The sequence below is a fragment of the Aquila chrysaetos genome, chromosome 12, assembly GCF_900496995.4.
Source record: "Aquila chrysaetos chrysaetos chromosome 12, bAquChr1.4, whole genome shotgun sequence".
NCBI lineage: Eukaryota > Metazoa > Chordata > Aves > Accipitriformes > Accipitridae > Aquila > Aquila chrysaetos.
Window position 1 is genome coordinate 9,997,354 of NC_044015.1, and position 25,230 is coordinate 10,022,583.

General features: G+C 44.7%; 1 protein-coding gene across 3 annotated transcripts; it reads right to left on the reverse strand.

The window, feature by feature from the left end:
* Positions 1-3,340: 3,340 nt before the first annotated feature.
* On the reverse strand, positions 3,341-24,198 carry AXDND1 (axonemal dynein light chain domain containing 1). 3 transcript variants are annotated; one of them, XM_041128068.1, is made up of 25 exons: positions 23,987-24,198; positions 23,335-23,519; positions 22,863-22,963; positions 22,093-22,219; positions 21,650-21,735; positions 20,461-20,517; positions 20,235-20,340; positions 19,385-19,506; positions 18,731-18,871; positions 18,192-18,296; positions 17,446-17,566; positions 16,743-16,844; positions 15,999-16,165; positions 15,078-15,141; positions 14,392-14,626; positions 10,884-11,097; positions 10,177-10,270; positions 9,277-9,485; positions 8,571-8,667; positions 7,461-7,571; positions 6,906-7,049; positions 6,635-6,766; positions 5,236-5,327; positions 4,215-4,366; positions 3,341-3,458 (listed from the first exon to the last, which is right to left on the reverse strand). In XM_041128068.1, the coding sequence occupies exons 1-25, from the start codon at positions 24,081-24,083 to the stop codon at positions 3,433-3,435; spliced, it is 3,087 nt and encodes a 1,028-aa protein (XP_040984002.1). In that variant the 5' UTR covers positions 24,084-24,198; the 3' UTR covers positions 3,341-3,432. The 3 variants fall into 3 exon arrangements, with proteins under 3 accessions (XP_040984002.1, XP_040984003.1, XP_040984004.1); XM_041128069.1 differs by lacking the exon at positions 6,906-7,049; XM_041128070.1 differs by lacking the exons at positions 6,635-6,766; positions 6,906-7,049.
* Positions 24,199-25,230: the final 1,032 nt, after the last annotated feature.

The window sequence follows — 25,230 nt, forward strand, 5'->3', positions numbered from 1 at the left end:
CAGGTCCTGGTCTGAAGGCAGGAGGGAAGGCAGCCCAGGCCTGTAATATAAAGTGGATTGTACATGGAAGAAGCCTCTGCTTGTTTTGGAAAGGGAAAAATGCGGAGCACAAGGAGAAGGGCTGGCATGTGGGTGAGCAGGGGGTTGCGGGAAGAGGGGTGTCATCCCTTCCCCTTCACAGGGCCAGATGCACCGTGATACCCTAGGGCCTGGCCCCTGGGGTCTGATCCATCTCGCCCCATCACCTCGGCAGGAAGGACAGACTAGCCCCTATGTACTGAGCTGCTCCCCATCCCCAAACTGAACAGCCGGGTGGGGGCATGGGGGGTGGGGGCCCGACAATCAGTGGGGGAACAGAAAAGGACTCAGCACCTACGCAGGTTGGTGGGTGCTGCCAGCCTGGTAGTTCTGCAACGAAGGAAGGAGCTGGGTCCCATGGCATAGTCCTGGTTATGGGATTTCAGTCACCACCCATGTGCACATACATATACACAGTGGCAACCAAGGTGTTTAGCCCTAGTTCTAAAATAGGAAGAAAAGGAAGAGGAGGAAAGGGCAGCCTTTAAGGCCTGCCACTTCCCTGCAAAGGACGTCAGCTGTGCAGAGGAAAGGCAGGCTGTGCTGCTGCTTGCTTCCACTGGGGGGTGAGGCAGGACAAGGTCTGAGCTTGTGAGCATCTCTAAACATTTTAGAGGTGATCCGTTTAACCAACTCCCACGGAGCAGATAAGGGGGAACCCAGCACCGCTGGGGAATAGACAGCTGACGGCCTGGAGAACAGTAATACTTTTGCCTGCTGCAGCTGCCTTGGTAACCTCCACACACAGGGAAGGAACAGAGAAAGTCCCCAAAACTCCTATAATCCTCAAAACTTCTATACATCTTTCCTGCCAAAAGCAGGTCATTGCAATGACCAGGAACCTACAGATACTGCAATCCTTTCCTTTGGCAAAGATATGGAGCACTGTCAAAGGAAATACTGCTGCATTTGGTTTATCTGATCCTGGTGCCCTTTGGGGGGACAACAGCTCTGCTCCTGCCCTTTTAATTGACCTGCAGCATCTCCCCTTGCTTCAAGTAGACCTCCCTTGCACAGCAATTCCCAGGACCAACGTTCTGCTGCTGGTGGCTTGTAGAGGCCACTTTGTGGCCCTTCTCTTAATTGCCCGCACAGTAGTTGGCCATCATGCATGTGCCTAGCAGGCATCACTCACTCTTGCATTTTCACTCATTTTATTCAGTCCCTCTTTGCCTGCTTGTAACACGCCCATTGGCACATATCATCAGTAATGCTTCTGTTAAACACAGCTGTGTCATGGGGATGGCCTGCAGGTACTGGCTTAATGCTGCTGCACAGGACAAGGATCCCACCTCTAAGTACCACACATTCTGTATTTAATCAGTCCCTTCAGCTCCCTGGAGTCCCCTTCTCAACACCCAGTGCTCCCATAATACTTGATCTGCAAGTAATTGCTCATCTTTTTTACAGCAAGGGCACCTGGTGAACCAGCTCCCTTACAGGTGGCTGGTAAGTGGGAAAAATCCACCTGTGAACTTCTCTGTGATCACACGAGCATCTGAGCTCCAGATTTAGACCTCACATCTAAATCATTCTGCCACTGCAACCCTCTCAGGAGAGGGCGGCAGGATGGCTGTGGCTCCTGCTTGTGTGTCTGTGATAGATCTCAGTAGTGATCCATTCATGGAAAACTAGCTCCGGGAAGTGGAACAGCTCTGTAATCTTCTACTGGCAAACATGAGCTGCGTAGTTACTTCTCTAAGGCTGGTTCTGGTTATTTCTCATGCTGCTGGAATAAGCCCCTGTTTCCCAAACTAGGGCAAAGGGGCGCAATACTACACAGAGTGAGCTGCAGACGGTCCTTTCTGTGAACACTTCTCTGGCTGCATTTCTAACTCCATGTAAAATGGTCCATCCAGACCAAGATTCCTTGGCACATCAAGGACCAACACCTCTACAGATAATGTCTCAAAGTAACAACACTTAGCCTGAGAAATGACTGTCAAGAGACACGCGGCACTACATCAGGGCACACACATTAACCTATTTGCACTCACATCTGCAGAAGTCAGGCACAGCTTTTTCAAACATGTAACTTTTCTGCAGTTACAGAAAAGACAAATGATAGCTAAAAGCATCCTCAGTTCCAAAGTACATGCCTTGCTCCAGCAGGATCTTCTGTCTTTTACATATACAGAGCTGGCAGAAACTTGTAATTTTACCTTCAGGAGATATTACATTCAAAAACCTTGCAGAAGGAAAAGGTCATTTAAAAATGTACTTCAGGGTTAATGATATATGATGTTTCCCAAATAGTATTTATGCTGGGGGAATTGGCAAGGGCTGTCTGAGCTGCTGTGATTCCTGACAGTTTCATTGCCCGCTTTTCCGAGCTGAGAGTGGATCAAACTGCAGAGTCACACTGAACCCAGGCAGCTCTGCCGGCCTTGCAGAGCTTTATAACTACACAGACTGCCCTGGGTTGGGGACCCAACAGAGGAAGAAGTCTCAGGTGGCCACCTCACTGTTGAGGCTGTAGGGGTTACTGCGGGTAGGGACCCAGGGGGCCAAACACAGAACTTGCAGGGAGATGGAACATTTAAATGCCATCCCAGTGCACTGAGAGGGTGAACTGGCATAATCTGAAGTCTGAGTTTGTGACCTTGATTACAGGCAGTTCTCCTGTGGCAGCAATTAGAGAAAGGCCTTCAGGATCATGCACAGCTTCAGGCTGCTTCATGCTTTCTGAAAGAAGGACAAAGACCTTCAAAAGAAGAAGATTCAAAGAAGAACAAAAATTTGTCCATACAATTCTGTACAATTTCTTCCTAACCAGTCAGCTGGTAACTGAATCATCTGAAGCCCAGAGGATGAAGGAGGTACCCATTATCAGATACACAACCAGGCCATGCTGGTACTGAGAAGAAAACCCCTTGATACAAGAGGAAAGAGGTGCAAATGACTTACTGGCATGATCCAACAGGGATGAGGCTGAATGAGACAGAGCAACAAGAGGAGACTGATGAACACAAACAGGAGGCAAAGCACAGGGCAAGGGGAGGGGAGGAGGGCATGCAGGCAGGAGAGATGTGGGTAGGAGAAAGCTGAGGTAGCAATGGTATTACAAGGAAGGCGAGCTGTAAAGATAATAGAGCTGTGGGAGGAGGTAGAGGACAAGCAAGACAGATGTGGAAGTGGTAGAGCCAGCTAGAAGAACAGCGTAAACGCTGAGATGGCACAGAGATGTTGGGGCTAGTAGGTAAGGAGTAACGGCAGTGGATCGGGGGTGAAACGCTACTATGAATGGGCACTAAGAAACTACTCAGGCATTGCTGTTCTTTAATGTTTGCTTTTTCTGGATCCCTTGGACTGGCCAGAGGTAGAAGCTTTGGGACTTGAGCAGGCCCTGATTTCTTAGATGTTTTCTTGCAAACATTTTTCTGAAAGAAAAACAAAACAAAAACCCAAAGTCATTAAAAGTACCACAGAGTAAAAATCTGCCCAAGGTATCACATTTTTAACAAACAAACTAGCCTCTCCTCCCGCTTTGATGTCAAAGAGATAAGATACACTGAAGGACTAAGGGAAGAAGTTTTAATTCCCATTCTTTATCCTTCTCCACATCTTATATCTGTGTGGATCCATCTGAGAAAGGACACAAGGAAATGCTTTCATCCACAACATGCGACCTAAGGAACTCTCTGCCACAGCATATGTGCAAGATCAGTAGGTCAGCAGTGTTCAGACAACTCTTGGAGACAGCAATAATGTCCTGTGCTATAAACACAGAAGGTCTGTGGTCTCTGAGAGTGAAGGGACCTGAAACCTTATTTCTTTTCTACCCCAAGCTCAGTGATCCTAAACAGATCTTCTTGACTGTAACAGGGAACACTCACTTACAAGGAAGATGAAGCCAATTACAGTGATCTCCTAGATACAGACTCTGTGTCATATGTCAAAATCAAACAAAATTACTTTCTTTCAAAACCAGACCATGTTCAGCAGTTCTTTCTGTCCTAATCTAGAGTCATGGTAAAAGCCTTCTTGCCTGGCCTCTGACAAAGAGTGTAGACAAAACCCTAGGATATGCCCAGGCACAGAGGGTCCTGCACTAAATGGGAGATGAATGAGGTGTCCTCAAAGATTGCTTCCCTCTCTGAATCTAGGAGAGGGTTCAGAATATTGGTTCTCCTGACCTTGTCCTTCTTTGTGTGTTGCTTCTGGGATGACTTTCCCCTCTTTCTCCAGCTCACTCTCTAGCTCTTTGATTCTCTGCAGAGCTTCTTCCAGCTTCTCTTCAAGACCTTCAGATCTCTCCTCTGCATTCTGAGCACGGATCTCTGTTTCTCTGAAACACAGAAGCAAAGATAATGTTGAAACCTGAAATCTAAGCAGCTGCTGGCAGGATACCCAAAAGAAAGATTTAGAAAGCTGAAGCGTTCAGTAGGATTGACTGACTCTGTAAAACACATTTATGGTTTCAGAGAAGTGCATTGTTAAAAGATCTATAAGGGGCTTCATGGCACATCTATGTAAACCCTGCAAATTGAATTAATTTTAAAACTCAGTGTTTGCTAGCAAAGAGTGAGATGCTAATCTTTATTACACAAGGATAAATACAGAGCACAGACAATTCTATTAGCAAGGCTAATGAGATGGGCTTACCCTGGATAAAGCAAGCTCACAGACAAAACAAGCAGTATGAGGGAATGTAATTCAGAGTGTCCAAGCCTGCTTAAGCATGGAAGAAGTCATTACCAAACACAAACCTTAATGTGGTTCTGCATGGAGCCACTTGGGTGTCCCTTCATTGTGTTCCCCACACTTAGGTACAACATTGCATGGCTCTACCTACTAAGCTCCTGGGCACTAGCAGGCCCTGGAAGTGCACAGCTGCATTCGCATAGCACCCAGCAATGGCTAACAGGACCTGAAGTATTAAGTCTTGCAGAAACCCCATCATGAGTACCTCTACAAGGTACCTCACGAGTACACAAAACCGAAAATCTGCACACAGATGAAGGACAGCTGACATGGGTCATGTCTTCAAGTAACATACATCACAGTCAATGGCCCAAGACAATCAGAACGGAAGGAACCCCCAAATTAAGCCAACAGATATTGGAGTAAGCAGAACCTTATCAGAGAGCAGAACAGGCACTTGTCTGGGATGAAACCCTGCCCCCCTCATGCCTCCAGCACAAGACCAATACTCACAGGAGCTGCACTTGCAGATGTTCCAGCATTGCCAGGGCTTCAAATTCTTTCTGAGAAAAGGGAGTTGACGACTTGGTGGCAGTCATTGTCCTCTGGTTGGGAAGAGCAAAACCTTCTATAAGTGAACATGAAATCAACAATGCCGCATTTCATCTGCAGCATGTGCCTGGTTTGGTGCTGGTGTCTCAGTGCAGTCACAACACAGACAAGAGCTCTGTATCAGCAAAACATGTACAACCAGAGGCTAGTTCAGGCACTAAACTGATCTTGGCATTAAAAATAGACTAAAATGCTTTTCTGACTCAGACATGAAAGTCTCATTGGCTCATAGTCTTGGGTTGCTGGTGTATTCACTGGGTTACAGAGGTTGGAGATGGCTGTAGCCTGACCAGGAGCAAAAAACCCAACAAAACAATGTTCAGAGAACTGAAAGAGGCAGCTCCTCACAGGGTCCAACAGGCCTAAGTCAGTTTTCGTCATCTGAAGAAGACAACCAGGGCTTTTCTGCAAAAGTAACTGTCAAAGAACTCCTACTCTAAGCTTTGGAAGGTAACTGTGATTTCCAGGGATTCATTTCTGTAAACCAAATCAAAGTCCATAAAAACATGCTCCTCCGTCTCCCACTGTCACTCTGAACTAGTTGCTCACCTCTAAAGCATGAAGGGCAAGGCACACTCAGCAATGCAGCACACTTAAGGAGTGGGACCATCCAGTGACAGTTTGTTAAAGATCCACAATTCCTATACCTCTAGGCTCCACTGTGGATGACTGACTGGCCAGGGAATGACTGCAGAAGGTAGGCCCTATGACTTCTGAAGAGCAACTTTACCAAACAGCACAATCCCAAAGGCAAGTGGAGAAAACAAGGACCTAGGAGGCCAAACCAACCTGACCTTCTTGCTTCCCTGTTGTTGTGGGATCTCCCTGAATCTCTGAACCCTCTTCAACTCCTCTCATGTGCTCAGCACTGAACTATTTTCACCATCTCAGTCTCTGCAGATAGTTCTGGTTCAGACTACACACATCACCCATTACCGGTCCCACGAAAGTCCCGGGGCCGTGGCAGTAATGCATGTGTCAGGACGACAAATTGCAGCTGTAGTAACTGTGCCAATTATTATTTAAAATTGCAAGAAGAGAGGAATCAGAGAGAACACCAGCACCTTGCACTCCCCCAGCAGGTCTGACACAAGTGACACTCCCCCATCTGGACCCTTCCATCCTCACCCTACAAAGGAAGATACATTTCTCCAAGCTCTCCATGGCATCTGTCACCAGCTAATCAATCCTACCAACTAATTCCTTCAACAACTCGTAACAGAGTCTGAGTAGACAGCTAAAACCCAGCTCCAAATCTCTGCCAACAGGCTAACACCATTGGTGTGGTGGAGACTCCTACCCCTGTAACTGACACAATGTCTGACTTCAGAGACTTCAGGTGGATGTTGGAGTCATGTCCTACATATCTGATCATGTCTGCAGTAGCTTCATTGTCCTCAGTCAGATAATCCATACCAGCACCTGGCTGCTCCTGAGAGAGAAAAGGAACAAGAAATAGGAGATACCACTATCCTAGTGGCATTCAAGGCAGCTGTAAGGCCATGTTTCACACTGCATACACTGAGCAATAAATAAAAAGGCCCTGCTGGGAAGTAGCATATTGCAGCTACCTGCATAATAGCAATTTCCTCCTTTCCTTCTAATGTTTCTTCCTCTGTTACAGGTTTCCTACTGTTGTTGGCACCTTCAGCTTCAAGCTCTTCCTGAGTTGAAGAAATTATAGTATCCTTAAGCTTAAGGTTCAATTGCAATACCTGTAAGGCACCATAAGAAGCATCAGGAGAGTAGCACGGTCAATTTATCCATCCAAATAACCTAGGCAAAGCTAGCTGGTCTCTGACTTTCTTTTGCACATATTTAGACTTGGACTTTAGCCAGCTAGGAGGGTCCTGAGTATAAATGTATTTCAAATCACAAATGAATATGCTAATTACTGAACATGCTTCTGGTTGTGCCTTAGGCTTGCCCTCAAAAGGAGCACTGATTTTTAACGAGTTTACAGTCATAACATGTCATAGTTCTAGCTGTTGCTTTGAGTGCACACAGGTCTCCATGTGAAACCTTCCCTCAAACTGAGCCATAGCTGATTCCTTAAGGAAAAGTTTTGAAGCAGACCTTCATTCAAACTGGTTTAACCTAGAACAGCAAATGCAGTTTATATATACCTCTGATTCAAAGAGGTTTCTCAGTTTTTCTAAATCCAGAAAGGAGACCGGAGTGCCTTTGATCTCTGAAAGGAGAAGACTACACGCTTGAATCCAATTACAGCACTCAGTCTGGGAAGACATAACGGAAAATGATTATTCAGGGATTATTGAGCAGAAAAATAGCTATTGTTATATTCTTTCAGGCAGTTAAATCATTCCACCTTTCTGTCTTTATCTGTTCCAGGGACCCATCTGGACCCTTCCATCCTCACCCTACAAAGGAAGACACATTTCTCCAAGCTCTCCATGGCATCTGTCACCAGCTAATCAATCCCACCAACTAATTCCTTCAACAAGCTACTCCTCAGGCCAGTGCAGAACATCTTTCTCACAGCCACTGCCCCAGCCCATTTGGGGAAAAATGAGTGTAAGTCCTAGGGGTTAATTTTTCACTTGCTAAGGTAACACAGAACAGAAGCACAAGTATTTTCAATCCCTGCAGAGAAGCTTCTTACCTTCCTTGAAGCAAGGCCATTTGCCCTGCGCTTCAAGGAAGCCTTGGTCTTCAGGAAGGGTCTACCTCTCACATTCCTAAAGCGCAGGCAAAGCTCAGCTAAACACTGGCGAAGACAGCGGTAGCAATTAAGAGCTTTACCTGCAAGTGCAGAATAAGGAGGTGGCAGCAGGTAGGTCAGTTGACTGTAAAAAGTTTCAGCTGCATCTGTATACTGCAGGTATACAGGTATATATATACAGGTATATTGCACCAAGTACCTCCAGGAACTCCTAAGCACCACTCAAGTCTGGATGTACATGGCCCTGACAAGCTTTGAACCAGAGGTGAGTCTACTCCCACTCATATGGAATAAATCTCGCAGGAGAGCCCTTACATAGGTACCCTGAAACAGGGTGAGAGAAGTATTAAAACTGAATATGACCTGATCCAGGTTTATCTGCTTTCCAGGACTGCGGAGTCCACAGGAATCTTCATGGACCAGGGTAATCCACTGGAGTAGCAGGAGTCTTCCTCCTTGAAACCCTCACATATATTTTTCTTTACCATTTACAAAGCAAATGCAGTCTCATCTATCCCAGACCTAGACAGCTGGAAACACAGGCACCTTTTACCTTGATCTTATTCAGCTCCTCCAGCTCAAAATCAGCTTCTGAATCCATCTCAGACCGTTTCTTTCGAACGATTGCATTGACAATCTCACGGCAGCAGCTGCAAAGGTGCAGAACATCATTAGCCCTGCAGGAATGCACTCAAATGCTTAGAATCATACGCTCATTTAGGTTGGAAAAGACCCTTCAGTCAGGAGCCCATTGCTGTCAGCGAGGTACAGGAGCTATCTGTAGACCTCTGCGCTAGAGAAGTCTCCAGAAGAGCAATCCTCACCTGCCCCACACACACAATGTCCTCGCGCACAGCTTGTCCACGCCTGCGCTGTACTAACCCACAGAGGACGTGTGAGCACAGATCCTGAATCAGGTGGAGGCTTTGCTCCAGGTGACCTGGACTGCAGACTCACTGCCTGTACTGCCCTTATATCCTCTGGAGGTCATCCTCAGAAGTGTGGGCAGAGCCCATGCAATGACAGATGCTAGCATGTTTCATAGTAGTACTAGGTATAAAGCTGGCACTGCTGTTCTCTTTAGGTGTTCCTATCTCATTAGGCTCCCTACAAATTCCAGTAAGGTCGAGTGAAGACCTGGGAAAAGACCTAAGGACAAACAAATTGACGGGATCTGTCACCATGATCAATCTCTCAGCACGCTGCACATTTTTCTTGAGAAAACCTCCTTAGAAGAAATTGAAAACCTCGGCTGATACCTGACTATAGAACCAGAGAGTCTGCCCATCTCCACAACCAGCTCTTCAGCTTCGTGCTGCAGCTTATGAGCCCTCAGGAGTCTGAGCTCCTCATCCATCTCTCTGTCTGATTCTTGCCACTGTTGACATTCCCAGGACAAGCGGTCTGCTGTCATGTGTCTCAGCAAATTCACCAGCCACAGGGTCAGGTTTCTGTGCAGTTCAGTCACCTGCACAAAACGTCAGAGCAAATCTAAACCAGTAATAAATGACTGGTCTTGCCAAGTAGTCTGAAGTCAGTGCATTTCACATAAGTCAATGTCCTAACTAATTCAATTTGCAAACTGACCTAATGACAGAAACATTTGGTTTTACCATCTTTTTCTCCCATATTCATTCCCATTACAAACACATCTTTTCCTACTGTGGATCTACCCTTCTCCCAGTTCTTGTTTAGGATCATATGCTGCTTAACAGCCATGTGGCACTCTCTTGTGTCCGAAATTCAGCAACAAACCAAAAATCACACACGACACTTGCAGAACATTTAAAAAAATGCACAATGAGAGCCTCTAGTCTTCAATCCTGGGAGAAAGAAGTAAAACCACAGAGAGCTAGTGGACACAACAGCTCTCTGAACAGGAAATATCAATGTTTTCCAGAGGAAATGCTTGCTAAAGGTGAAACAATAAAACTCTGTTCATGCACTGTATAGGAGAACTTACAGCTATTTTTAGAGGATTTTTCCTCTGCTCCTTTGGCTGGAAGACAAAAGCCACAACTCAACTCAAACAGGAAAGAAGGCATCAAAAGAAAAACAAGCATTCCTCACAACTGTGCTCTGGCCAGATGGAAATTAAAGGAAAGACTGAATACTAGATATAGTGCTCTTATCCCTAGCAGTTTCAGGCTTGCACTTACTTTTTCGTTAAGATGTGTGATGTTTTTCTCAACCTCGTTATTTATGGACAGAACCCATCGCTGAATCATCTTAAAAAATTCTCTAGGTACCACTCTGAAAAAAAAAACCCAAACCCAAATCCAGAAACAAAGTTAACTCTAGTGCACCAGACCCCAGGATCTCCTGTCTCAAAGACACCTTTTGCTTCCCAACTCAAGGAAAACAATGTATTTTTAGTACAGCATATGCTGGAAACATGACACAGGCATTTTTGTTAATGCTACAGTTGTGGGCAAGCTTGGCATTTGCAAGTAATCTCTTACACATACGTTATGCATGTGCTCTGCAAATCATTCATTTCCTGATGATATTTACCAAAGACAATGGAGCACCATGAGGAAGAATATGCCCCCTCAAATCTGACTGTAAATGAATCACATATTTTGGGTTTTCTTCAAATGTCAAGATTTCCAAAGCAGGTGGCAATTCTGAGGGAGATGGTGATGTTCCATGAGCGATATTGAAGCCACCAACTGTTTCCATGCATATTGCCAAATCAAAGCAAATGAAAGGCAGTCGCCAATCATTTTAACACTTCAGCTGATCACATTTATCCCACTGCCAGTTTCCTGGGCCAGGGTCCCCACAAAAGAACATTTCTCTTTTCTTATGAGCGTAGTTTAACCTACAAGGGCAGCCCAGACACAATTAACATCTCTGTCCTTACGGGAAATGAGGTTTCTTATCACTCTCAGCTTCATGCAACTGGTTGGAACCTATACAGCTCATCACTGCATCCACCTGGACCAGCCATGCAGAAATCTTGTGATAAAATGCCTGCAGCTCTGCTTCATGCATGCCAGAACCTTGCTTCAGCTTTTGCACCTTGAATAACCAATCTTCCATACTTCTCACCAAGCCTGTCAAAAACCTAGCTGTGCCTGCGGGGGAAGAAAATACGAACCTTTAATTACAATTCTTTCAGCCAACAAAACCAAAGCTGAATTCAAAGAGGGATGCCAAGAGGGATGAACAGCCTATGTGGGAACAGGCTACACCTAGTACTAGGAATGAGCTGCTTAGTAAGCACTGAATTCAAAGCAAGCTGAAAGAAAATGGACTTGATTTGAAGCCCTGATTTCCTTCTTGTCTTGGCAGTTTTGGCTGCCTCTTTGCATAAAGGCTTAATATAACTCTTTTTAAAACTGCTTTGCAGTTACAACCCGATTCTTCAAAGATGCAGGTGATACAGTATGCACGGATGTGCAAAATGCCTGGACAAGGTAGTGAATTACTTGTTCATTCACTCACCTGGCACATGCTGATGGATATTCTCTGTTGGAGAATATGCTTGAAATGTAACAATGCCTGCTTTTGATATCCAGTGTTTGAACTTTCTTTAAACCCTGGTGAGGTCCTGGCCTCCATGACATCTTGTAGCAAAGATGGTATGTTAAGCACGTGGTGGTGATAACGATTTTTTTTAACATTTCAATGATTTTGATACATGGCTTGGTTTCCCCACTGTATGGCTGTGGGGTAGAACTGGTTAACTTCTCCTCTGGACTGGGAGAAGTGCAATGAAGCAGTGTTGGGATGTCCAGACCAGTAGGAAAGGGAGGAGGCTACCCTCCGTGGAGCCTTTCAGAGCACACAATGGGAGCCCCACAACCAGGCATTAGTTTTTAACAACGCAGGAGACCAAGGAGAAGTGGTAGGAATGAAATTAAGTTTTCCTGCCATGCAGCATCAGTGTAAGAGGGAAGAAAAAAGAGGTGGGTCCCAGGTGGGCGTGGGCTGAGGGAGCACAGTCACTTCTGATCGTTTATGTGTGGTTTGGCCATATTAGCCCTTATACAGTATTCTGGATCCTTATTGAATATCAGCTTGCTTTGGGAAGGCTGCCTGTGTCATTGCATTTATCTTATAAACTTAATTAAGTCCCCAGAAAAAGAGAAGACCTAACTGGAGCTCACTGGAGAGGTCACTCTAGTCCCCAGTGCCAATTTCAGAGTCAAAAACATCTTATTCTCACAAAGAAGGTATGCTGTGAAGGCTTTAAGAAGCGATCAAGGAAGGCTGAATAAAAGCAAAGACCTTAAGCCAAACCTTATAAATTTCATATAAGTCCTTTCTTATATCTCCTGTCTAAACCAATGTCACATCTCATTGTTCTCTCTCCATCTCTAATTCTTGTCATCAAATACCAAACCCTTTGTATTTCTGGCACATGCCGCTTGAGATCGGGTATCAGATCTTAGAAGATAATAAATACTTCAGGTAACTGAAAAATACTTGAGGTAATTGAGTGCCATTGCCTTGCAGGACAAAATTACCATGGTCTCAGTATTGTCTCTTACCTATTCTTTAAAATCTCTTTCATATTCACTGTTTCTTACCAGAGGTGCAATGTAAAGAGAAGGGATACCTTGTCTTTTCTACTGAAAGGCTATTACATTACAATGCAATAATGAATCCAAGCCATTCAAAATACATTGCTGTCCTAGTTTCAGCTGGAATAGAGTTAACTGTCTTCCTAGTAGCTGGTACGGTGCTATGTTTTGAGTTCAGTATGAGAAGAATGTTGATAACACCGATGTTTTCAGTTGCTGCTAGTAGTGTTTAGACTAATGTCAAGGATTTTTCAGCTTCTCATGCCCAGCCAGCGAGAAAGCTGGAGGGGCACAAGAAGTTGGCACAGGACACAGCCAGGGCACCTGACCCAAACTGGCCAACAGGGTATTCCATACCATGGGATGTCCCATCTAGTTCTTAGGAACTGGGAAGTGGGAGCGGGGAATCGCCGCTCGGGGACTAGCTGGGTGCCGGTCGGCGGGTGGTGAGCAATTGCACTGCGCATCATTTGTACATTCCAATCCTTTCATTATTGCTGTTGTCATTTTATTAGTGTCATCATTATCATTATTCGTTTCTTCTTTTCTGTTCTATTAAACTGTTCTTATCTCAACCCGTGGGTTTTGCTTCTTTTTCCCGATTTTCTCCCCCATCCCACTGGGTGGGGGGGAGTGAGTGAGCGGCTGCGTGGTGCTTAGCTGCTGGCTGGGGTTAAACCACGACAATTGCCTTGTATGGATCAAGAGAATACATTTCCCGTGGTCCAGTTCCCAAAGCCTTTGTTAAAATAAGCTAAAATCCCTTTTTCTGGACTTTACTGGTTGAAGCAATTTTGGATCAGATGTCTGCACTGTGCTGCTTAGCCCTTTGTTCAGATCATGACTGACTAACTGTTGAGGCTTCTGACAATCTGCTGTTAACTTTTTGCTATGCTGGTGTCCAGCCAATTATGGCCCTGTTCCTTCCTCTTTCTCTCTCTTTCTAATGAGAACTACCAGGAATATTATTTCCTTTAGCTGACTCTTAGAATGGACAGACTTATCATTCTATCTCACCTCCTTTAGTAGGCTGAAATATAACATGTAGCATAAGATAATGTAAGGAAAAGCACAGGATAACCCTGAGTGAAAGAAGAAGATGACAGTATGAGAAGCAGCTTAGCAAACATAAGTAGCAGTTCCTGACAGCACATGTTCAGTTTAGTTTTAGTCTGCTAAAAGGAAATAACATGATTTAAAAAAAAGAGATGAAACAATTCTGAAATCAGAAATGAGCCAAGGTCTTGCAGAGGCAAAGGTTGAGAAGGTTAGTTGCAAATTACCCAACAATTGTTTATCATCTTACACAGGACATGATAACTTTATATCAGCAAAGAAAACATTTATTTACATACTTTATTATCAGGATAATTCAATATCTAAATTAAGATAACTTTGCATTAGTGATAAGGTAATAAAAAAAGTATTGCCCTCTGAGACAGTGTTATCTGGTTAATGATCTTCAGAGATGTTTTACTTTACATTTTAAACAACCATTCTTTCCTTCTACATTTATTTTCTTTTCCATAAATTATCCACAAAATCACAAACCACCCACACTCCCTCTGAACATAACACATGACTTCCCTGTGTCATATCTGCATTGCATGTTCTTTGCACTGTATCACTTTTCAAATCTCAGATATTGTTTTTATGTGTGATTGCGAGCCAAGTTTCTTGGACTTTATCCCTTGAACGCTCCTGATTCCCAGCACATATCTGGGGGTTGGACTTTAGGTTTGGAAAAAGCCAGTACAGATAATGTCAACTGGTCCTTTATTACCTGCTGTTTTCCTAGCATCCCCAAGGAAAGACTGAACTGGAAAATTGGTCATTCCTTACCATTATTTCCACTTATCCTTGTATTGTATTGCTGGTAGAGTTCACATGCTCTTTGGTTTATTTCTTGCAGGGCAGCGTGCTGTGGAGGCAATGCTCCAGCAAAGTCCCGGTGTCGATTCAGCATGGTTTGTCCCAGCTCCACCCAGTGTTCCTGCAGGCTGGCAGCGCTCCTCAGACTTTCCGTCTTTCTTACGTGCACCTCCCCTCCATACTGCTGCAGGTCTTCTTTTAGCATCTGAAAGAAAAGTAGCAAGCTTGCCGTGCCCCCAAAAGCTGGACCACCCCTTGGCTGCAACAGAAAGGTGATGGAAATCAGGTAAGAGAAGTGTGAGGAATCCATGAGCATAAAGATGTCACAGTGAGTAGATAGCACAATAAATTGGAAACTTATTGGTGACAATTCTGAGCGCTTCTATGGATTGATATCATTTATCAGTCACCAGAGCTGTCGGTCAGACAGTGCTCAAATGCACGACTAAGTTTAATGCACTGGCTGAACTATGGTATTGGTCAATTACAACTTCTCACGTGTAGACTCTTAGGTTAAGCTTCAGCAGAAAAGATTTGAGCTGATGTGTTTTTGTTCACATTTGTGACGAGCATAGATGCTCACTGAGGCTCAGCTAACGTGTTAATTTGCTGAGCAGATACCACTCAATAATACGTCCAACCCCCCAAAATCTTACATTAATCAAGTTCTTGGTATCTTGCAGGATTTCATCCAGTAGCTTTTCATTCATTGGAGAGGAGCTAAAGCAGAGGGAAAGAAGGGATGAGAGCTGAGAGAAAAAACTCCTTTAGTAGCCAGTGAAAAACCAGGAGTCAAGATATACTCTACACATACCAAGTTTGTGAGACAAATTGTAAATTGAAAGAGAAGTAAAAACCACCAGGCCCTAATCAGAGTTTTTTGGTCTCTCACTCAACGCAACACAAACACTGGGTGTCAGTTAAGAAAATATGTTACTTCCAGCACAGATGAAAATCAAATTCAAGCACATATTGAAAATTCAGACTTTATTAACTCTATGATTGAAATCTATAAAGTGATGTCTTTTGTTAATGAACATACTGTGTGAATTTCTGCATTTTGTACTTGCATTTATGCTTCATTTTATTTAACATATCACAATGAATTAACAAAAAGCCTGCAAAACATAATCACCTTGACATACAAAATGACTTTGGATTTGAAACCTCATGTCTCTCAGTCTCATTTTGTACCTGTACATGAGAGAATTGAATGCTCTATTGAAGCATCAATCGTGTGTATTCAAGTTAAAATGAATCAAACTATATAGAAGAATTCTGTTATAGCAATGACAGCTGCAAAAAGGACGCTGTGTTTCACAGCAGGAGGGTACAATCCTTGCTCCGCTGAATTCAACCACAAACCTACAGCATCTTTGGAGTTACTGTTAGGGACTCAATTATCAAAACACATGTGTTGAGGAGAAAAGTAGAGCAGTGAGGGATGTGCAAATTGCACCAAACCTCACTGCACCTGAGAGTCAGTGCATGCTTTGCACTGGGCTGGTGAGACCTACTGTCACAAGGCAAAGGTTGAGGGTGCTGACTGCTACCCCCAGTCCCTCTGGGCCACTCACAAGTCACTGCAATGGAAGTACTGAAGCCACTTGTTGAGGCTGCTGCAGACAATTTGCAGTTTCCCCTGGCTGGACTCCTCGGAACGCTCTATTTCTGCTCCAATGCAACCCAACCTCTCCCTGAACTGCTCAGTCTCTTCCTGCAGATCAGCCAGGTCTCCCGTGTCCTGCAGGGGTTGGGCAAGAGAGTGGGAGAAGGGACTGTTGTGATTATTTTGATCCGAGTCAGAGGAATTCTCCCTTTGCCCTAGCTATTTTGAGATATGTACATATCGGAGGTATGGGAAATGTCTGTAATTCCACAGCACAGCCCTCACAAACCTTTTCAGACAGGACCAGGGTGGCTCACCTCCCCGGGCATGCCAGAACTGAGCGCTTGACTCCTTGTTGCTTGTATGCTACCGCTAGACCGTGAAGCCCCATACCTATGAGGCCAAAATTGCACTAGCCTGGATCTGTTTTGGTTTTATGGAGAAGAAATGGGGAGACCGAAAAAAGCCACAAAGAAAAAGGGGAAATGGGAAAAAAAGAAGAGTTTGAGGTAGAGAAAAGGGGACATGGATTAAAGAGAAAGGGAAGCAGAGAGTGGACTAATTCAAATTTTAATGCTCATTTGAAACTAGACCAAGATTTGAAAGTTCAGATAACAGCCAAAGTACCGAATGCTTTACTGAGAACCATAGAACTACATAAACCATCCCTACACACACTTTGAACAGGTAGCCATCACAGGCAGGCCCCTACCTTTGAGGCCAAGACGACTATGAAATGCTTGAGAACGCTGGTCAGTGTCTTTCCACTAACATGGAGCCTGCGGACCAATGTGAGCTGGTTTCTGTCTGTTATCTGAAAAAAAACCCCTTTATTATTTGCCCTGTTTTCTTCTGAGAGGAGAGGCATCTGACAATAATGTGGGAGCTTTACCATCAGTGAAATGGAGATCAAGTGGTTGAGTCCACTTTCCTTACAAATAAACTGATCTCCCAGACAGCCCCGGAAGTTCTGCTAACAGATTTTAAACTTGAATGGGGTAAAGTTTCACAAACAAGGGGGACACACAAACAAGGAAGCACAGAATTAATGAAGAATGATCATTGTGAGGAAGTGTGAGGAATCTGGGTACAATATTCTAAATTATGGGGAAATAGGAAACTTTTTAGTCAAGTCTGTCTCTGAATGGAAATACTCATTTCACAGAAGTTCTTCCTGCAGAGAACCTGGAGATCTGTACCAAAAATGCTGTGTGAATCAACTGGTTTCCATTTAAAAAAAACCCCACATGTGAAACACAACAGACCTCAGGAAATCAGGTCAGGTCAGGTATGATGTGTTACTACCCGATCGTATTAAATAAAAACGTTCTTTGGAATGTAATGTGCCCTTGAAACAAGACTGCTGGCTGTGATGTTTCATATCTTGCAGCGTATCACTGATGTCCTGCATCTACCTTCAGAGCCAGGTCGTACGCAGCTGAGCTCCAAATGTCTCTCTCTTGAGCTAGCAGCAGAACCTGCTCTTCCAGTCGTCTTCTCTGTAACTCGTATAACCCCCGATACTCTTCCAAAAGGCTAGAAGAAGGGAAAGACAATGAAATATGTGCACCTGTGTTTCTCATTCACATTTACTGTCTTTCTCCCAATTCCTGAAGCTTTTCTTAGACATTTCCTCTTCCTCCTTCCTCCCTCACAGCCTGTAAATTCACAGGTCCTTTTCCCTGAGCCCCTACAACACCTTTCTGTTTTTTTCCATTGTGCATTTCCGATCAGTATGAATACAAATTTCTCTAAGTGAATCCGTCTGCCTAAGCACTTGCTACAACTCTGACAACAGCCACCTAAATCCTTGATTTCTTAGGTATCTGAGGATGTCCACAGGCCCTCAGAAGTTCAGAGCTGCAAGCTCTGCTAGACTACAAAGAGTTCACCAGCTGTGAATGTGGGGTGAAGAAAAGGAAATACCAGCACCCGAGCAACAAATGCAACTTTCATGTCTTAAACTTAGGAAAGTTTTGAACAGCTTTCAAGACTTTTCAGGAGTTTAGGATTTATAGCAAAATAATGGCATTTGTCATAAACAGCCAAGTTCTCTTCCTCAGAAGGAAATCAGTCCTCATCTCTCCTTCCCAACAACCCCAAGAAAATGATACCAGTACACTGCAGAAATCTCCCAAACTCAACTTTGAAAGCAACTTACTTTGCATTCGCCTTGGCCTCCTGCATGGCTGCAGCTAGCTCCTCTTGAGCTTCTTCTGCTTCTTTGGTCACCTTGTGGTCATGCTCTCGTACCTCACGCAGCTCGCTGAAACAGCAGGGAATGGTCTTAATGCAACTTAACCCAACCCAAAGGTCTCTACTCTGGCAAGCACAAACTGGTGGGCCCTACACTATCCTGCAAGGCTCTCTTCCTCCAACAGAATCATCTCATTGTGCAGGTGAAAGGCATCTTGAAGACCTCCTCTTCCAGTGCACACACATTGCTCCAACAATCCCTTTCTGCAATCCCCCACCAATGAACCTCCAGTGCGCTAAGGAAAGGAGGTGGCTTTGACATTATTTGGCACTAAGGGGGTGCAGTGAGAGCATGAGGAGGCTCAAGTGTGGTCCCTATAGCTCTGCTTCAAATCATAACACTGTCTTCCTGCTCCTATGGGAGGAAGATTAGAAAACCAAACAAAATCAATGGACTAAGCTAGGGCATAGAGGTAATTTATTAGGATCAGGCAGGAGTCAGACCTGGCCAGCTGTCCAACAGATTCTTTAAAATAGAGTAGTTCTTCTGTAATATGTCTGTCGACCAACCGCTGTGCCATCATTTTTTTGTAGAGGGTCTTCATCTGTTCAGGAATCCGCTCCAGGAGACCCACATACCTCTGTCTGCAAGTAAAATGAGTAAAAAAGGGTATTTACTTGAGAGTGCAGATCTCTCTTATGCCATCTGAAGACCCTTTCCTTTCATGGCACAGGCAGCTATCTAGAAGGCAATCTTTTGAGTGTTTGGACTGGGGATTTTAAACACTCCAGAACGATTTAATTGCCACAAACAGTGGTAATCTGAGCATGGGAACCCTGGCCGTGAGGGAAGTACCAGCTATTCTGTGTGAAAACTTCCACTGAATGTCACACCAATAAGGTGCCCACGCTGTCAAGCGTGGTGACAGTGCCACCGACTTCAAGCTCCAGGTTACCTAACAGAGGCTCATTAGCCCTGATTGTTAACTAGGTGGGGAAATCCTATTTCACTCCTGACATCAGCCCCCATGCCAATTACATCTCAACAGGCTAGTTTGCTGGGCAAGAACATCAGGAACAATCTGCAATAGCTAATGCTACTCCTGAGAGGACACTGCCATAAATCAAGAGGGCGATTAAGGGTTGGCTAACGATGACCTGAGCTTTGAAAGCAGCTGTCCTCTCTCCACGCAGTCCACGCTGACCTGCCGAATCAGCTCATGGAAAACGATGTTGTAGATGTTCTGCTCTGCCTTCATCAGCTCCAGCATGTTGTGCAGCTGGCAAAACAGGCAAGAAAAATCACAGCCTTGCGCAGCCTGGCCAGCCTATTCCTTTAACAACAGATTAGGACAGATCTCTCATTTCTTCTGAAGCAGGCTTCCCTTTGAGGACAAAACACTACTAAAGGTAGAAAGGGGAAGGGAAAGAGCCATCCTGCATACATTCACAGGTTCGTTGTCAAACATGTTATGCACTATCATGACTACCCTCCCGTCAACATCCATGGGAGCTTCTCTGCTAGTTCCATCTGGAGTTCCTGCTGAGGCAATGCTCTACGCTTTTCAAAACTCCTTCCCCATCACCATGCAAGAATAACAGAAAATAAGGCAAAGCAAGGTTCTTTGACAGCTGCTTTTTAGGTGTATGAAAGTTTCCAGTGGCCCATTTTGTAACATAGCAGCCTATCTCCCAATGAAGAGATGAGACAGCTACTGCTTTCATTCCTCTATAGTAATTACGCCAAATGCATTTGTTTCTAGCATATTTGCCAGAAATGTAACTTCCTACACCAGCAAGCTAACTGTTTGTTTTTTGTGGATCAGACAAAGATGAAGAGATGCTCGGGAGAGGAAACCCATGGTTATTACAGGACCTAGTCAGCTGGCTTAGGCAGAAACTAGCTTCTAGCAGGCACATTAAGCACAACAGGGATAAACACTAGGGAAAACAAGATGTTATTTTTCTGGGTACAAGAAAGTTATCCAGGTACAAGCGAGTTATCCACCTGTGAAGGTCCTGTTACTCTGATTAGCTTGTCTACTCCAGCTTTTTCCAACATGCTGTCCATCACCTCCATCAGCTGGATGACCTCTAACCTCCCAGAAGGTTTCCTGACAGACCAGAAAGAGACACATCATTACTCTATATAGCATATTATGATATTTTCCCAGGAAATGAAATTCAAACAGCTGTTTTTTTCCAACAACAACTTCATGCAGGATGGTACTTACACAGATGGGAACAGCCGTAGTTTCTTTTCACGGTCTTCAAGCAGCGTTGTGTATTTACTGAAATGAACACAAATGTTAGAACTCGATTACACAGCAATCCTTCCAGTGCTAGCTAAGGGATCCCGCACTCTCCTTCAATGTCTTTGTCTCTTGTACAAACTGATGAAGGTTGGAGAGGCTGAGAAGGCTCTACAGGGTCGCTCTTCAGTGGGAGCATCCAGAGCCAAATGTGAGAACTGGACATCCTGCAGCTGTTCCCCCAGCTGGAGCTCCTTCTTCTTGCCACTAATGACAGAAATCTTGTAGGAACCTTCTCCCTTTAAGACCTCTCATGGTACTTGGCTAAGAAATGATCAATGGGTTTAAAAGTTACTGGTGGGGCCAGAAAAACACCACATATCCACATCACAGCCACCCAGAGGCTGATCACAGGACACCATTGAAATAATAAGATAATGTTCTGTTACATCATGTTGGCAAAGAAGCTGTGAGGATGTCACTCCTAATCTTAGTATTTTAATCCTTGAACAATGAGAAAGAACCTCCTTTAAATTTATTAAGTTGTCTGCAGAGATCAAGGGGAGTCTCAGTAGCCTTTTTTGGGCAAGGCTTAGTAAACTCAATTCAAAACTCACAGCCTGAAAAACTGGGGGGTGGGGGGCAAGGAGAGATCACAAACCAAAAAAACCCCACCCCAGAGTGGTCAGATTGAAGATGCTAGCAGGTCTATACAAGCATAAAGTGAGAGTAAGTGCCTACTGTGAGCCTGTCCAACTTTGTGGCACAAAGCAATTCCAAAAGAAAAACAGAGAAACTAATCAAAATTAAAAAAAAAAAAAGCAGCAGCAGCAAAAAAACTTCCAAAAGTTGCCTCAAGGGATCAAACCAGACTTCAGCTTCTACAATCATGTCCAAGTACTGAAACCCCCCTGAGAAGCAGTACAAGTGTACAGGAAATTCTCTGTTAGCCACCCCAGAGCAGCAGGGACAAAGAAAAGGAGGGCCACCTTGCTCTGCAGGGTTAACTGCAGCCTGGTCACTAGCATGGGATTTGCACAACCACCCCTTTTATACTTTCCCCTTCCCAATGGCAAGGGATCTATTTGGGCAGCGTCGTCAGCCTGTCATCACTTTATCCCCCTGCTCTGAACAGTTGAGGACAAACCCTTGTAAACCAGAAAGGACTCACTCATCGAAGTACTTCAAGGGTAAAACTCCCCTGTTCTTCACGATGTGAAATTCCTTGGGGACCAGACTATCCGCTAGGGTTGCTTGCTAGGGATGGAAAGAGAGAGATCATAAAACATCAGCATAAAAGACATGCACAGACTCCTGGTTCCTTCCCAAAGAGGACACAGGTTTGGCAGCTGGGAGAGCGAAGCTCTCGTAGCAGCTTTTCCGGGTGTTTCTCCATTTCCCACTGCACGCATCCAGAGCCCGACAGAAACAATCCATGTCTGAAAGCAGATTGAAACAGCTAACACTGAACTGCAGTGGGGGAGTCGGGGGGCTGGAGCTGCAAAGAAATCTGATGAGTTTTAGAATCAGGGTAACACTGGGACATGTGTACGAGGACCTCCCTTCTCCCAGCTAGCGGCACACACAGAAAAACCCCCAAACAGCAGCACTCACAGGAGTACGGAGGACTGTACCACGGCTCCCTCTCTGGTCCCGACCACCCTCAGAAAAAGAGCTTCTGCCAGTCATTGCTTGCTTAGCTTTTTGACCAGTTGCAACATCACAGAGGTAAGAGGCATCCCTGAAACAGAGGGGAAGAACTTGTTCACCGACTCACCCCGAAGGCAACCCACCGTTCCCTTACTGCTGGCCTAAACCACGCGCGGGTTTGTCCTGCTCAGCCTGAGGCCAGGCTTATGGCCAGAACTCCCTCCCCTGGGCCAAAAAAGACAGATGAGATTATCTTTTTTAGGCAGATTAACCTCGCATTGTCTATCACTTTTTCATGTCTGCTGCCAATACCCTACCGCATACATATCCAACGTCCAATAAAGAGCAAAAAATTTTTCGCTTCCCAGCACCGTTAAGTGTCGCTTATTTACAAAGAAGTGTAAAGCTATTCCCTCCTAAGTCCATTAAAGCCAGAAGAGCTTCTTTTCTTAATCATGGATCACAGAGCATCCCTGTGATCCTAGCATCACTTAGAAGGATGGTTCCAGGAATTGCTCATTTAGCAACTCTTTCATTTATTATTCCCAAAACATCTTTCCCTCGAATCTCTCCAGCCCGAACTCGTATGGGACAGCTGGTGCATTCATCCAGCCACATTAGGCAGCACAGCCACCTACCATAAAAAGAAAAAGACCAAGGGAGAGATCTAGCTCCGCATTCCCAGCTCTAACGTCTTTCCATCGCCCTGAGCTCCTTATCCCTTCTTTGCTTACCTTCCAGCGCCTGTCAAACTGACAGGGTGGTCTGTCAGGTGTCTGAACTTGCTCCGACGATTAGGATAATGCCAAAGCCGATCTGGGGTTTGCAGGCAGCCCTGCAGACAAGGCACACGTGGCTGTCACTTCTCAGTGAGAAATATGCCAAGGAGTGGGAAAGGTCAGGGTGGCTGCCTAAACAAGCTCCGCATCATTATTTCTGTGTCAGGGCTAAAGAAATTGGTGTGGACAAAACAGCCTCGGCAAGGGCTTCGCAGCAGCACCAACCAGGGTGCAAGCACGTTTTGCAGGGACTGGAAGGCAGCACTTTGGATCTGCATTGAATGGCACGGTCAGAAAAGTGATGCGATGTAAGATAAATTTATCTTAGGAGGTCAGCAAACTTTCTTTTTGCCCAGGGAATGAACACACGCCCCCAGCGAAGAGATGATTCTGGACAGAAAACGGCAGGAGATAGAAACACGCTCACCCTGAAGCCCATTGGGGTTTTGGTGGTTTGCGGGGACTGCAAGTACTCTGGCCTGTAGAGAGAACTGCTGGCACAGGTCAGGCTTCGGAAAACCTCTTCTGGAACAAAACTATGCTCCAGGGAGAAAGAAACAGGCCTGATGTGATCAAGCATCCTTGAGGTACCCCTCCTCAGCTTGGGGATGTCTGGAAAATAGCATGTCAGAACCATTTCAACAGCATATGTTCTGCTGGTGAAAGAGAAAGTAAACTCGATGATAAAATACAGGGCTGAGAAAAACCATGACAAGATCTCTGCTCCCTTACCCCAAGCAGGACCTAATCCTGTGTTTAGCAGTTAGATCTTTGGTGAAGCCTAGAACAGTTACCTTCTAACCATGAGATAAAGCACTGTTTGCACAACTGCACCAAGCTGTCACGTACACAGACACCAAGGGATGCTGTGAACAACTAAAGTTTGCGTGTTTCTGTAAAGCCATTTCCCTTCTTGTGGGTTGCTAGCAGTCAGCTTTCTGCAAAGATACTAACACCCTAAAATATCAGCCTAAATAAAAGCAAAACTTAATGCAGAGAAGCATCCCGCTGCTAAAGGCAAGCTGGAAGGACGGAGAGTCAGACGTAGAACCCCCCCGCAGGCTCCAGCCCAGCCCTACCTGACCGGTCCTCGCCGACTGAGCCTGCCTGCGGGGCACCGCTCAGTTTCCTCCCATTGGCTTTTGGTCCAGGAACTGGTGCTCCAGTTGTGGGCATGGTGAATGTTTAATTTACTTTAATGCTTAGCCAAGGAAATCTGCAGTAATGAGCAACCTGGAAACAGAGTTAAACCCACATTCATACCTTCACAGGGTTAACAGCTTATTTTGTTATTTATTGTGGAAAAAACCCAAACCCTTGTGCCTGACACCAGGTACATCAGTTAGGAAGAAGCCCCTGATGCTTTGCTACAGCCTCCATAGGGGTGCTTGTTTTTCCACCTACAAACTGCATTAAGAACAACCACTTTTTTTATACATTTAACTGGGCCAGAGATTTAATTATATTTGACTCCAATTATTAATCTTACCACTTTTTCTTCTTAGCAATATCTTACTAACGAAAAAAATCATATTTACATTAGTTTCGTAATCTCCATGAATTCTCAGCTGAAGCCTTCCCCCCCCCCCCGCCATGAGCCTTGCCAATATATATTGTTCTTTATAAAGTGCTCTTGGTATTAAAACTTTTTGGCCTCCTCAGCAGCTGTATCCTTGTGTACTGCGGTTTCTAATTAGGTTAACTACATTTCTTTGCCTTAAGATACGTGTTTGTGGGTGTAGGTATAATCTAAGAGTAATCTTGCCAGGCAGTTTCTTGTCTTGCTGTGTAAATGGTTTCTTGGAAGGAAAATACAAAAATATGCTAAAAACTTCTGACAGAAGGGAACTTTTTTTTCCCCTTTAACAGGTCTGGCAGCACATGATATTCCTACCAAAAAGGATGGGAAGATTAATGGCACTGTTCTGTAGCAGCTACAGTTTAAGGACACTGAAAAGACTTTAGAGCATCTGCTACACAGCTGGAAAATATCACATTAAGTCCTTGGCACACAAATCCTTTTCAGGCCCCAAATAAAGGCAGAAATCACCAACATGATATACATTTGGCAGTTGCTCCTATTTAATATGCATTAAACGGGGAGAGGTTAGAAACTCTGGTCTGTTCCAAGAGCTATCAACTCCTTCCCCAGGCTCCTCTCCAGCACTTCCAAGGACGTCCTTTCCTCTCGCAGAGATGTGATGGCCAATATGTGGCTTATAAAACCCCAACAATCCTTCTCAGCTGGTATTTAGCTCTGACATTGTCTGCTTCTTTTTAAGACCTCAAGAAGGGCTTGTGTAAAAAGTTTCTTCCTACACAC

Coding starts and splice junctions, on each gene's coding strand:
- AXDND1 (XM_041128068.1), bottom strand. CDS start 24,083: ATGCCCACAACTGGAGCACCAGTTCCTGGACCAAAAGCCAATGGGAGG. Junction 7,572..8,570: donor AGGAGCTGAATAAGATCAAG/GTAAAAGGTGCC, acceptor ATGTCTTCCCAG/ACTGAGTGCTGTAATTGGAT. Junction 3,459..4,214: donor AACACACAAAGAAGGACAAG/GTCAGGAGAACC, acceptor TTTTTCTTTCAG/AAAAATGTTTGCAAGAAAAC.